General features: G+C 45.5%; 1 protein-coding gene across 5 annotated transcripts in view; it reads left to right on the top strand.

The window, feature by feature from the left end:
- The window catches only part of SUSD6 (sushi domain containing 6), a 95882-nt gene that overhangs the window by 73959 nt on the left and 9078 nt on the right, over positions 1-12845 (top strand). For all 5 annotated transcript variants that reach the window (XM_072863890.1, XM_072863885.1, XM_072863887.1 and 2 more), the window contains exons 5-6: positions 9156-9353; positions 12346-12484. In XM_072863890.1, the coding sequence (XP_072719991.1) occupies positions 9156-9353; positions 12346-12484 (337 nt within the window). The remainder of the gene's footprint in view (positions 1-9155; positions 9354-12345; positions 12485-12845) is intronic.

Genomic DNA, 12845 nt, shown 5'->3' with positions numbered 1-12845 from the left:
CTGCTTTTGTATCTACCACTTGTGCATCTACCACTAAAGCGCATCCCCTTGTCATTGCTTTCTCAACAGGAAGGAAGGTGTGGGTGGGGAAGAGGCAGTACTGTTGATCAAAGCCTAACTAGGTGCTTTTCCTCCGCAGACCAGCTGCCTGGGAAGTGGTTTTTGCTTTGGTAAAAGATGGTGTTTCGTTGACGTAGCTAGTCTAAAAAGAGTATGAAGTGATACAGACTTGCTGCTTACTAAAACCAAACTGTTGCTGAGGGAGGGGCTTCCAAAAGTGGCTTCTGCTGTTTATAGGCTGGTTTGTGTGCACAAGGGAAGAGACAAAAAACTAGCATGTTGCCTGTCTGGATTTCACACTGAAAGGAAAGCTGGCACGTCTTCTCCCCCATCATCTCCCTCTCCGCAGAAGACTCCTGGAGCCAAACACCAGTCCTGCCTCAGGCAGAAGGAAATGTTATGTGTGCCTGAAGGCCCTGTTTAAGAGGAAAAAATCCTGACCCAAAGAGAGGAGCTTGTGGAATTTTTTTTGTCCTCCAGTCATGGTGTCACTGCAGCTGTGCTGGTCTTCCCCTGCTCCCCTAGAGAGTGATGCAGCAGGAGGCTTGGGTTAGAGGGGCCTGATAGGTAGCTGTATGCTCTTTGAATCAAATAGGTGTATATATATTTTTTACTTTTTTTTCCTCTTCGAGGCAGTAAACCACCTTTATCCCAGACTCTTCAGGGTATAGGGGTGAAGTTCTCATGAGAAAAGAAGCTAACTTGGACAGTGAATTTCCTGTCTGCTAGTTGGGAGGGTTTATAAAACAAGCGCTTGCTGTTGACAATGGCATGTATGCCAGTTGTATGCATGCCTTTAGTTTTAGTGCTGCTTTTCTAGTTTTTTCTCAGTAGGTATATAGTGGTGTCTGAGTTCATCATATGCTTGGTAGGGATCTGTCCTACCCTAGCAAATGTGGGAGGGTTCGAGGCAACCACTCCTCTAGGAGGAAGAGCTAAGTTTAAAAACCACAAAAAATTTTACTTGCATGAAAACTTGGACAGTGTGTTCTGTTAGGTGTAAGCTGAGGCACTGTAGTCTGTCTGCAGGCACTGGGAAGCTGATGTGTTGCCTTTGTTGTTGCTCAAGAAGCTGCTGAGTTAGCTTGGCAACTCTGGCTGGTTACCCTGCTGCTGTGGCTAAGGACAGTAGTGACACTATTATCTGGTTGGGTCACATTCATGCTTCTCTGAGTACTGGTGACAGAGGTTGGGCGTATATCCAATAAATAGAAGAGATCCAAGAGCTGGGCTAAGGGAGGGGTAAATGATTTCCTTATTGGCTTACCAAGCAACCAGGAGATTAGGGGAGAGGTTGGGTAGTGCCCTGCTGGCAGGGACTGAAACTCTACAAAGAGAGACAACAATGTCTCTTCTCCTATTAGCAAATATGGCCAGAGCTCTTGCGAGCAAATTCATTCAGTTGCTTCCTAAGGCGAAACTAATGTTCAGTGTCACCCCTGAGTGGGATCCATGGGTAGCACTCTGATAGAATTGCCAGACCCTCTAGAAGCCAAAGTGAGCATTATTGCTGGTCTCCGAGTTGCACTTCTAGCCCTCTGTCTGGCTGCATCAGGCTGTCACACCTTTATTGTGAAAAAGCATAAGACGAAGCCCTGCTTATGAATTTACAAACAAATAGCAACTGAAAAAAAAACCCAAACCCTATTGCTGCAAGCCTGTTCAGGGCACTAACTGGAGAGAAAAGGTGAACCTGGCTCTGTTTTCAGCATGGTGTTAATTAAACCTGAACCTCAGGTCTGAGATGCTGAAAATGCACTGTTTCTGCAGAAGGCTTCAGATGCAGCTGGTGTTTCAGACCACCCATTTAGCTGTGGCAGGACCCAGGTTGAAGAGAGGAGTAGAGAGGGAGGATTATTCTCAAGGGTGCCTTAGAGAGTTTGGGGCTTTTTGAAGGTCCTTGCCAGAAGTTAGTAATAGCTTTTGCAGTTCCATCTGTTGTACTGAAGTGATGCACACACACAAATTATCCAAGCTGAAAATCAGAGGCCTCCATAGCAGGGACAAGTAACTGGAAGATGGGGTTATCTTGTGTTTATTTTGGATGCTTTTCTAGATGTGCTATTTCTATGGCTAGTGGCAAGACCTGGCTGAGAGAATAAAGGTTGCAGTGTTTTGGAGAACTGGAGACTTGCACAGAGAAGTGCTCCTTGCCACCACGGAATGCGCTGGAACACAACTTGGAACAGAGTACATAGGCAAAGGCAGTGATTGTGACCAGGAGGGAACCTTCCTGTGTGACAGGAGATATGAAAAGAGACAAAAAGATATACTTTAAGGCAAGGCAACCTTTTTTAAGCTGCTCCACAAAAATCTTACTGTACAGAAGTCAAGGTAGCACAAGAAAGTTAGGATGAGGCTTCAGAGGGAACAGCATGAAGGAAAAATAGTATGGCCTCTAGTACCAGGACAGTTTAACTGGGTGCTTATGTGTTCTGCTTCACAAAGATGTTTGCTCACCAGGCAGGACCTGCTGGCATGAGACAATCACGACAGGTTTAACCAGACTAGCCACAGGAATGTTCATCTTGTTAGATCAGGAAGGTGGTTTTTGTTTGTAGGATGTTTTTTTCCTCTGAGTCTTGATAATATCGGTTAAATGGAGTAAATCTTAAAGATGAGGAAAGAGAAGTACTGAGCTTAGGATCTTCCATTTCCAGTCTTCACAGCCCACAAAAGTTGCGGTATGTCTAAAAGGCCAGGAGGTATTAACATATCTGAACAGGACGTGTTCAGGGGATCCAGTGGAGCAGTTACTGTTTACCCAAATTGCTTCCAAAATGCTTCAGCACTGACACTGCTCGGAGGATTGTCAAACGTGCTAGAGCACTTGTGTAGTCAGTGAGGAATTTCCCTGAGGCTCAATCCAGCTTCCTTTTGAAGCTGCTGGGATTTGGGCCTGACTCACATAAACAGCAACTTTAATTTGTCAAAACTGTTCCTGTCCTAGCTTTAGTGACCTTTGTGCCTTGCGGTGGAGAAGTAGAAGAAATGTTACTGGATGTTCAGTGCAAAACATCCCTTTGTTAAGCAATGTTATACCCATCTGTCCACCTATGTAAGGTGAGCAATGCAATGGTTTGTTCTCCCTCAGTTACAAACCTACAGTTACACACTCTAGCAGACAATGATTAGTAGTTGTCTTGTTCTGTTTGGGTTTTTTTCCTTATAAGAATGCTTTCAGTTAAGGAGGATTTGTTTTTTATCTCTGTGTGGTCATACTGCCCAGCAAAAGATGTGAGTGACTGAAATACAGGTGCTTGCTGCAGAAAAAGGGGTGCAAGACCCCTGCTAGGATCCGGGAGTCTTACTAGTTGAAAAAAGAAACACACAGTGCCAAGCAAACAAGACTGTAGAGAGGTGTCTTTTGGTCACCTCTTGTACGGTGGTGTGCCTGTGCAAAGAAGGTCAGTACTGGGGATCTTTTATAATTCTGTGGCAATTACCCAGTCAGATTGAACTATGTTTTAATCTTACATTGTATGTGTAAGTGGAGTGTATTGTACTTGGTCTTTGCTGCAACAGGCTCATCCTGCTTGGGCTTTGGAAATCTTCTGCTTATCTGTGAATTTCACACACAGAGACCAAGGCTCAGCTGCGCTTCTGTGGTTTATGTTCTGAGTACATAAACCCCTCATTTTTATGTCAGCACACAAAATACCACATACTTCCATCTGTGGTATTATCTGTGACCATGGCTTGGTTTTGTGTTGTTTTTACATTATGTTAGAAATGCTGTGTAGCTCTGCATCAGGTCAACGTTCAGGACCATGGCTCAGCTTCAGCTCAGCCAGGATATGGAAGATCCATTTCATCCTTTGGTGATTAGGTTAATCAGTTTGGCCAACTGACATCTCTTACTGTCTCTAAACGAAGCCATGTTCCAGCCCCTTGCAAGCTGTCTGTGAATTTGGTAGAAGAGAAGGCAAGTGGAGCTTGCTACTACTAGCAGAGCCATGGGAAAGGGACCCACTGAAAGTACAATGTGATGACACTGGTTGCAACAAAAAAGAGGTTCCTTAGTGTTGTGCTGCTTATTGTCAAGTTGGTAACAGCTATTCAAAGAACATAAGAGCAGTTAACCTTCCTTGAAGGAGGACAGTATTTTCTCATGTGACCTAGACACAGAAAAATATGGTGCTTACAGATGATTTGATGGGATACTGGGTGGAGGTGCATACTGGCTTAGTATTTTTTCATTTGTGTATTTAAAAAATTGCCTATATATTAAATACGTAGTATTTTGGAATGGCATTTGCAGAAACTTCAGTACATAACTTTATTTGTGCCTGTCAATCTGGAAATGACAGTTTCTTTACCTCTGAACAGAGTTCAGTGATGTTCAAAATGTTTGGACTTCTTGTCAGTTGTTATCTCCTTCCTGTTTTCCAGCAGTGTGTTCTGGCAGAGAACCAGCTCTCTCGGGAGATGTCAAACTTCAGTACCTCTTAGAAACAGGGTCTTTGGGAGTAGAGCTCTGCCCCCTTCGCACACAGTGCTGCAATGTTCAAAACCACTGTTTCTGTCTGTCCCCAAAGCTTAATGAATCAAGATGCTAGGAATAGCTTTGCAAGCCTAGGATGTAGGTAACCCCATAGGAAGTTGATAACTTCTGTAACTTGGCTCTCTTTCTTTTCCTTGCCTGGTGTGAACATTTGTTTTAAGATGTCTCATAAGCTCTGGGATACTTCCAAGAACATGTGTTTCAGGGAGGGAGTTGATTAAATTCCTGCATGTTTCTTTGTATTTCAGATATAACCCAGTGCCATTGTGAGTCTAGGCTGATGCTATTGGGAAGGGGGTCGATTGTTACAATATATTGTTGTGGTTTAATCCCAGCCGGCAATCAAACACCACACAGCCACTCGCCCACTCCCCCCGGTGGGATGCGGGAGAGAATCGGAAGAGTAAAAGTGAGAGAACTTGTGGGTTGAGATAAAGACAGTTTAATAGGGAAAGCAAAAGCTGTGCACACAAGCAAAGCAAAACAAGGACTTCATTCGCTACTTCCCATGGGCAGGCAGGTGTTCAGCCATCTCCAGGAAAGCAGGGCTCCATCATATGTGATGGTTACTTGGGAAGACAAACACCATCACTCTGAACGTCCCCCCCTTCCTTCCTTCTTCCCCCAGCTTTATATGCTGAGCATGATGCCATATGGTGTGGAATAGCCCTTTGGTCAGTTGGGGTCAGCTGTCCTGGCTGTGTCCCCTCCCAGCTTCTTGTGCCCCCCCAGCCTACTCGCTGGTGGGGTGGGGTGAGAGGCAGAAGAGGCCTTGACTCTGTGCAAGCACTGCTCAGCAACAACTAAAACATCCCTGTGTTATCACCACTGTTTCCAGCACAAATCCAAAACATAGCCCCATACTAGCTACTATGAAGAAAATTAACGCTATCCCAGCCAAAACCAGCACATATATGTACTTAGTGTCCCACAAATTTAAAGGAATTTTTGTAACCTTTTGGAAGCTTCAGTGTATCCACTATGTGCCACATACCTTTGAAACTTGGAAGGAGTCAGTCTGGGGGTCACAGTTTTGCTGTGTCCCTTGAAATCTGCCCAGCTTTAATTGGGGCTGAAATACTGAAAAACCCTCTCCATGGTTTAGTTCAAGTGCCTCAAAAAGCAAAAGCAAAGTAATATCCAAACAGCAACGCTCTAGCCTGGGGCTGGGCCACACAGCAGCATGCAAACACTGCTGAGGGTTAAGCGCACGCAGCCCACTTGGGAAGCGTGAGCTGGAAGGAGAGCTGTGTCAGGCTGCTCCCAAACCCAGTACCGAACTGTCATGACACAGCCACGCTCTGGAGTGCTATAAACAGTTCATGCAGGCAGCTATTCCCATCCATCTGTACCTCTGGCTACAAAGCATAGCCGGGAGCGGGCTGCTCTGGACATGCATTCTGGCAGCAGTTGTCACCCAGCTCTCCTCACCCCTGGTGTGTCAGTGGTTTATTCTGTCAAAAGTGGTAAATGGGCTGCTCTGCCTGGTTCTGCATTGCTGTGGGTATACCAGTGCTGCAAACTCAGAGCGTAAGCTTTGCTACTTTTTGGTGAGATAAAGGGTTGTGCAGAATCAGACTTTTTTTCTGTTAGCCTCAGTTTAGAGTACACATATGGAGGCAATTGAAGAAACCCATTATGGAGCATATGAAAGCTGAGGGTACTGAAAATTTAGGAACAGGTCGCCGTAGTGAAAAGCTGCATCGTCTGTCCCAAGCTTTCTGGGTGCCTGTGTTATGCTGGGCTTGGGCCATGGTTTGCAGAGGTGCTGAGCTCTGTCAGAGATGCCAGGCAAAGGGAGCTGGTCCAGTAGGGAGCAGAGGTGTTTGACTTCCCCAGTTTTTCAGGCACCAGCAGTCCATCATCTTACCCACCCAACCCTTGCCTGGGCCACCTCCAGCAATCTTGAAAGCCATCAGTACTGTCTAGTAACCTTCTCCAAAGCTGCAGGCTCTGAGATGCTCTGTTCCCCTGAGGCAGCCTTGCAAAGGACAGTTCAGGTGGTCTTCCAGGGGAGCTGGGGTTGCCCAGAGAGGCTCAGTCAGGTTGAGGGTGTTGATGTTCTGGCTGCCTGATCCAAATCTTTTTCATCTATTTTGCCAGCACATAAATGGTGTTCTTCCGTCACAGTGAAGGTAGCATTTTAAAATCTTGTGATGCTCTTGGATGCTGTGATGGCAAATGACCTATAGTGGTGGGGGAAAAAAAAAGGGGAGGTGACTAATTCTGCAATCTCTTCCCTGTGTGAGGCGGACAAGTCAGGGACAGCTGACTGAACATGCGTATCAGCTGCTTCTCTCCTTTTGTGTGCCAAGTGGCCTGTGGAGGTGAGGAGGAAACCAATCTGCAGTTGTGCAGCTGAAGCCCTCATGTGAGGAGGCCAAGTGAGGGTTCTGTAGGTGACTGATGTGGTGGTATTTCCACGCCTTTAAGAGAGCTACTGCAGTGTAAATGAGTGCTTGTTTCTTGTTGGCTGGCTGATTTTTGTCCATAACTCAGAAACCTCATCAGTGTAGGTGGCACTTTACGATAGAAGGGGAACCAAAGTGAGCTGCTGCTTGGTCCAAAAGGGCTCCTGACGCAATGGCCATGCATGGGTACGGCTCAGGAGAAGAGGGAAACAGAGGAAACGAGCTCTATTTGCTGCAGTCAGTTAGCAGAAAGGTACTGTGCATGGCTCCCAAGCAATTCCAGGTACTTCCTGTGGCATAAAAAGGTGTAGGGAAGTTGTCCTCTCTGCTCCTGAGTTTTGGCAACTGCTGTGGCAACAGCAGCTTTTCCCCACAGCTCTCTACCATTGCCTAGAGAGGTACATGTTAAACTGCTGAGAATGTCTGGCGCTCAAGTGGTCATTGCAACTTAGCAAGAAGCCCCTCTCCTGGGCTGCAGATGAAGCAGGGCATGTGCCTGAATGTGAAATGTGCCATGAATCTCTTGCTTCAGCTGATCCCAGCTGACCCTAAGTGTTGGACAGGCTTAAAGTGAAAGCAAGTTTTAGCCTCATAAGGCGAAGGGTTAAAACATTGATTACAAAATGGGAAATGATTGCAGAAAGCACAAATAAAGAAACACAGAAGAGGCAACAGTTCATACTCATGAGGCATGGGACAGTGGCTTCTCTGAAGCTTATTTAAGAATAAATCTCCTCAAGAACAAAGTCGTCTTGAAAAGCTGCTTCTTAGACCCCTGTTAACCTTTTCTCTCAAGAAGTAAATTGAACTGCAGTTATAAAGCTGGCAGAACTCATACCAGAGGGTTTTTGGCTTCACTCAGCACTTCATCTTGGGGTTTACTGGCATTTACAAGGCACTACCTATGATGCATTCACACATGTGATTAGGTTCAAGGGTCACTTGCACTGCAGTAATGTACCAAATTTTTCCACAGTGGAATGAATATCTAAAGTTTTCTTTTGCTTCTTAAATCTTGCCCAAAATCCAGTTACTTGAACTTTGCCTAGCTGTTTCTTGCTGTTTGTCCCACAGTAAGTGGGACCTTTGGAGGTGGAACGTGGGATTGTGTGCTCCAGGGTTTAAGGGCAGGCCTGGATCACCACGGTGGGTTGGTTAGTTTTCCATGCCCCAAAATATCTCAAGAGGGATCTTTGATGTATTTTCTTTTGTGAAGTTTGGGAAGTTGATGTGGATTTAAAGGGAAAAATCTGGATTTTTCCCTTTTGCGGCCAGGCAGATATGTGGCATCAGCAGGGGGTGTTGGGGCTGTTCTGCAGGGTCACTGTGACTTGCTACAGGAGAGGAAATTCTAAGCAATACAAATATCCTGTTTTCAGTGCAGTTTCCTCATTCGTGGTTTGTTGTTTTTATTTGAATGGCTATTGAAAATTCTACAAGAAAATTTCTGGCATGTACTATGTCTACACCCATTAGTCAGGATAGGGGAGGTGCAAGGAGAAATGTAAAGTGCCTTCAGCACTCCAGACGTCACATAGGTAAACAGAGGGGTTTTTTAGAAATGTCTCTGTAATATAACTAATTCCTTTTTAAAAATAGGCTGGAATACTTGGTGCTACTGTTTCCCTGTACTGTTGGTGGTATATCTATGTAAAATAGCTAAAATCAGTGTGCTCTTACAGGCTTCCAGGGTGCCTTACGGGGCAGCTCTGTACCTTGACATTGTACCCGAAGTACAGTGGGGTGTTTGCGTTCTTCATTCGTTTCAGTAGGAGGTCTCATGCTTTTCCTGAACTAGGCTAATAGGAAAGTCTGGTTGTTAGGTTCCCCACAGTCTCTAGTGAAACAGCTGTGGGGGAAAGATAGCACCAAGAATTTTCTGGGCCCCTCTCATATGGAATCTCTGTTGTCACTGTTCAAAAATATCACCAGTTTGATGCCTGCCAACTGGATTGTACTACTAGGATAACAAGCAGTATTTAGCAATCACAGAAGACATATCAAAGGTGACAATGAGCAGTGTTCTCTGCCGTTGTGTAACAGTCTTTCTTCTCGGTTTTGGTAGTTTCTTAATTTAGTGGGTGTTCGTAGGTGGAAGTCTGCCTATGTGCTGTATCTGTTGTGTAACAGATGTCTTTCTCTGAGATATCCTCTGTGATGCTTTCTCTTTTTTTTTCCAGATTGTCCCCAGCCACCACAGCCTGAGAATGGAGGCTATAAATGCCACCCTAGCCCCTGCAACAACCCTCTGACTTCAGGCAGTGTCATAGAGTACCTGTGCGTCGAAGGCTACATGCTGAAAGGAGATTATAAATACTTGACCTGCAAGAATGGAGAGTGGAACCCAGCCATGGAAGTCAGCTGCAGGCTCAGCCCAGGTGAGTGCTCCCTGACTCCAGAGGGACAGTCAGAATTGCCCTTGCATTGGCTTTTCAGATTATCCTTAAACACTGAATCAGTGTAGTGCTGAGGAAGTCTATACAGCTGCCTCTCATTGCTGCAGCAATTTCATAAATATGGCTCACAATCACAGCTCTTTATTAAAAACGTCATCAGATGCAGGCTCAGAGTCCCTCATGCAAGGAGACAACCCATGGAAAGGAGTATAAAGGAGGCAACTTGTTACTTATGTGGAGCCTCTTATTTTGACAGCTCTCATCCCAGAAATGGGGGAGGCCCTAACTAAAGCATTTTCCATGCTGTCTGGTTTTGCTCCTGATGGGTTTGACAGTACATCTCCGTCAGCGGTGTACCTGTCTGTCCACATGTGCGTGTGTGTGTTGAGCCAATCTTCCTTGCAAACGGGTTAAGTAACTGTTGGCCCCCTGTGGCAAAGAGCTGGATGGTGCTGCTTTTCACTCTACTGGCAGGAAAGGACATTGCTGACAAATGATTTCTGCTTCTCTCCAAGTGGAAGTGGACAGCTTTTGTTTTGTGGGGGTCTCCCAGCTGAACAGGAATTCCTCCATCAAAGCAGGAAAGTAAAAAGGTTTGCAGGAAGATGTTCATCATACAGCTCTTAGTTTGCCTACAGCTCTTCTGGTTTTAAAAGCATGCATACTGGATAAAGGGAGAACTCCCTCCCCTCTTCAAGTTTGGCTTGTTGATAGAGTCTTACTGCTCAGTCATCCTGAGTCAGCAAGATGTACACTCCGGAATTAAGTCTCGTAATCCATAAAGCAAAATGTGTTAGCTTAATTGGAAGGAAACAGAGAAGCACCTTCTTGAAGCTCTTTATGGAGCTCACTGCATACCTGTGATCTCTGGAACATTCTGTCGTGTCCCAAAGACACTGTCTTCTCAGTGTCTTTGTCACAGCCACTCCAGTAGGTCCTTCCTGTGATGTATAAGGAAGGAAACCAGGAGTTTACCTGGCAGCAACTAGATCCTGAAGAGGCTTTTCAAATTCAGCATAAGCTTCCTTTCCATAGTATTCCCCCTTCCCCTTGCTGCACCCAGGCTGCAGAACAAAGCTGTGCTATTGCAGGTAGTGTTCCCTGGGTGGCATTCCTGCATGGTGGCACTTGGTCTACATCAGGACTGAAGGGATTGTGTTGTGATGAGCAGAAATCCCTCAGATTTCTTTAGCATCCAGAAGGATCAGTGGCCTTATCAAAAATATGGGGCATCAAAAGTCTGACCCAGTGAAAAAGCCATTGCTTTCACAGCACAGGGTCAGGGTCAGAGACAGCTGAGGTTTAAGGAGTGGGCCTCTTTCACAGGGCTAAAAGGAGGAGGAGGTGGGAGACTGTAGAGAAAGGCAGCAGGTCTTAAAATGATTGGTAATGGGTAAGATCCCACCTGCTCCATATAAAGTAAATGAAATCCAAAGCAGTTATCAGATGTTTTGTGCAGCTCTGAGCCTGTCAGCCCCATAGCCTTTTGACATTTTATTGCATGAATTAGTGAGCATCTTGTTGGAATATGAGATGGTGAATGTGCTGGAGTGTACCTTGAGTAGTGAGCAGTTTTACAGCATTGTGTACTGATGCTGAAAATGGAGCACCCCTATTTGCCTACCCTCTTGCCTGTCAGCGTACTCAAAGTGCCCTGGGTAATGTTGAAAATGGAAATCCGTACTCAACCCTATTTGCTATAGGGAAGAATGTACCAGACTTTGTGTTTTGTTTTTCCCTGGGGAGAGGTCAAGCTGCTTCTGAAAAATTTCAGGAAAACAAGTTCGAAACAACTAAACCAATAGGTTTGACCCCAAGAGAAGATGCAGAAAATGCAAACTGGCTTTCCAGCTTACATGCCTGTTTTGGGCATAGATTTCAGGCTGTAGGCTTAAAAACAGTGGTCCTCCAACTTTTTTCTTCTGTTTGCATGCTCTTCTTCCCCCTCATCCCTACCTGCATGTGTGTCCTGTATCCCCCTGCAGTTTGAGACCCGTGCTCCCAAAGAATGTGTTGAATGTAGCAAAAAGGAATTGAGGAATTGAATACTTGGGAATGTCCTGAATGTGAAATGCACGATGGTATTTGGCGATGGGGAGGTGAGGTTTTTCAGATCTCTACCAAAGACATAAATTAGGGACAGAGGCAACACATATACAGTTATTTGCTCTAGGGAGGTGAAAGAACTAGTGTAGCGTTCTAGGCATGATATGCAGTGCTCAGCAATACCAGCTCCAGGCCATTCTCTCTCCACTCCCAGTTTATTCCTGTCTTGCAAGGGACCTTTAAAAGCCAAATTGGTTCCCGTACAGTCATACAGCACAGCTGAGGAAGGGTAGGAAGGAGTAATGTGAACAGGGCACATGTATCTATCACTGAAAACTCAGCATCCTGAAGCAACATCTGCCTTCCCTCTCTGTTCCCTGGCATATGTTTGTGTGAGAAGCTGAATACTTGCTGTGTCTTAAATATATCCAGCCAGGTGACTTCCACCCCTTCCTTTGGGAGGCTGTTCCATTAGCCAAGAAAAGCCATTATTTGGAGCTTTTCCTATTGTTTGGCCTAAAATATCCTGCTTATTTTGCTAGACAATTATTGGCCTTGCTGGTGACATCAGAACATATTTTAGCTTTTGCTCAGCCAGATCTATATATAACATGACCCTTACCACCATCTGTCAGTTCCCATGGCCTGCTTGCACTGCTTTTCTGTTTGCCTTGTGTTTTTCCAAAGGACCCTTGTATGTGCATGTTTTAGGTTCCCTTTACAGCTGATGGAGAGGTGTCAGCTTGAGCTCTGAACTGTCCTCTATAAGAGATAGCTGGTGTGCCTTGACTGTATGGGAAACTTGGGCTCCTCACATGTGCACCCAAGTGTAACTCCTGGGAGCAGGCAGTGTGGATGTTTTTCCTTCCCCGTGGCAGTGATTTAAGGGAGTGGATCATTTTACCTTGTGTTCCTCTTGGTTTTGTAGAGAAGGACTCTCCTCCAACAATTGGAGTACCCACGCTGTCCATAGTAGCCTCCACAGCAAGCTCCGTCGCCCTGATTCTGCTCTTAGTTGTGCTGTTTGTTTTGCTGCAGCCAAAGCTGAAGTCGTTCCATCACAGCAGGTAAGTGTAGCTGGGGTTTGGAGGGGCTCAGAGGCATCCTGTTTCCTTGCAGCAGAAACCCATTAAGGTACTTGTTTTAGGCCTTCATTTTGGAGCAACTTACCTCCTCGCTTCTCTGCTCTTATTTTAATCACCTCAGTTGCACTTCTGCCGCATGGTCCAGCAGTAGTCTGAAATCGTGGTCTGTGATACCCAGCTGTGGTCCCCATTCTAATATGTCATCTGATGAGTGGTTTCCTTGTTCTTTTTCCTTGGCTTTGAATGTGAAAAGTTATGATCCCTACTAGCCTGGCTGTAGATCAACCTCCTGCCTCTTCTAGCCTTGGATAGCTACTAAGTATGGGTCTGGGTATATATATGC

The sequence above is a fragment of the Ciconia boyciana genome, chromosome 6, assembly GCF_034638445.1.
Source record: "Ciconia boyciana chromosome 6, ASM3463844v1, whole genome shotgun sequence".
Lineage (NCBI taxonomy): Eukaryota > Metazoa > Chordata > Aves > Ciconiiformes > Ciconiidae > Ciconia > Ciconia boyciana.
The sequence above is the reverse complement of the archived record's forward strand: the minus strand, read 5'-3'. Positions and strand labels throughout refer to the sequence as shown.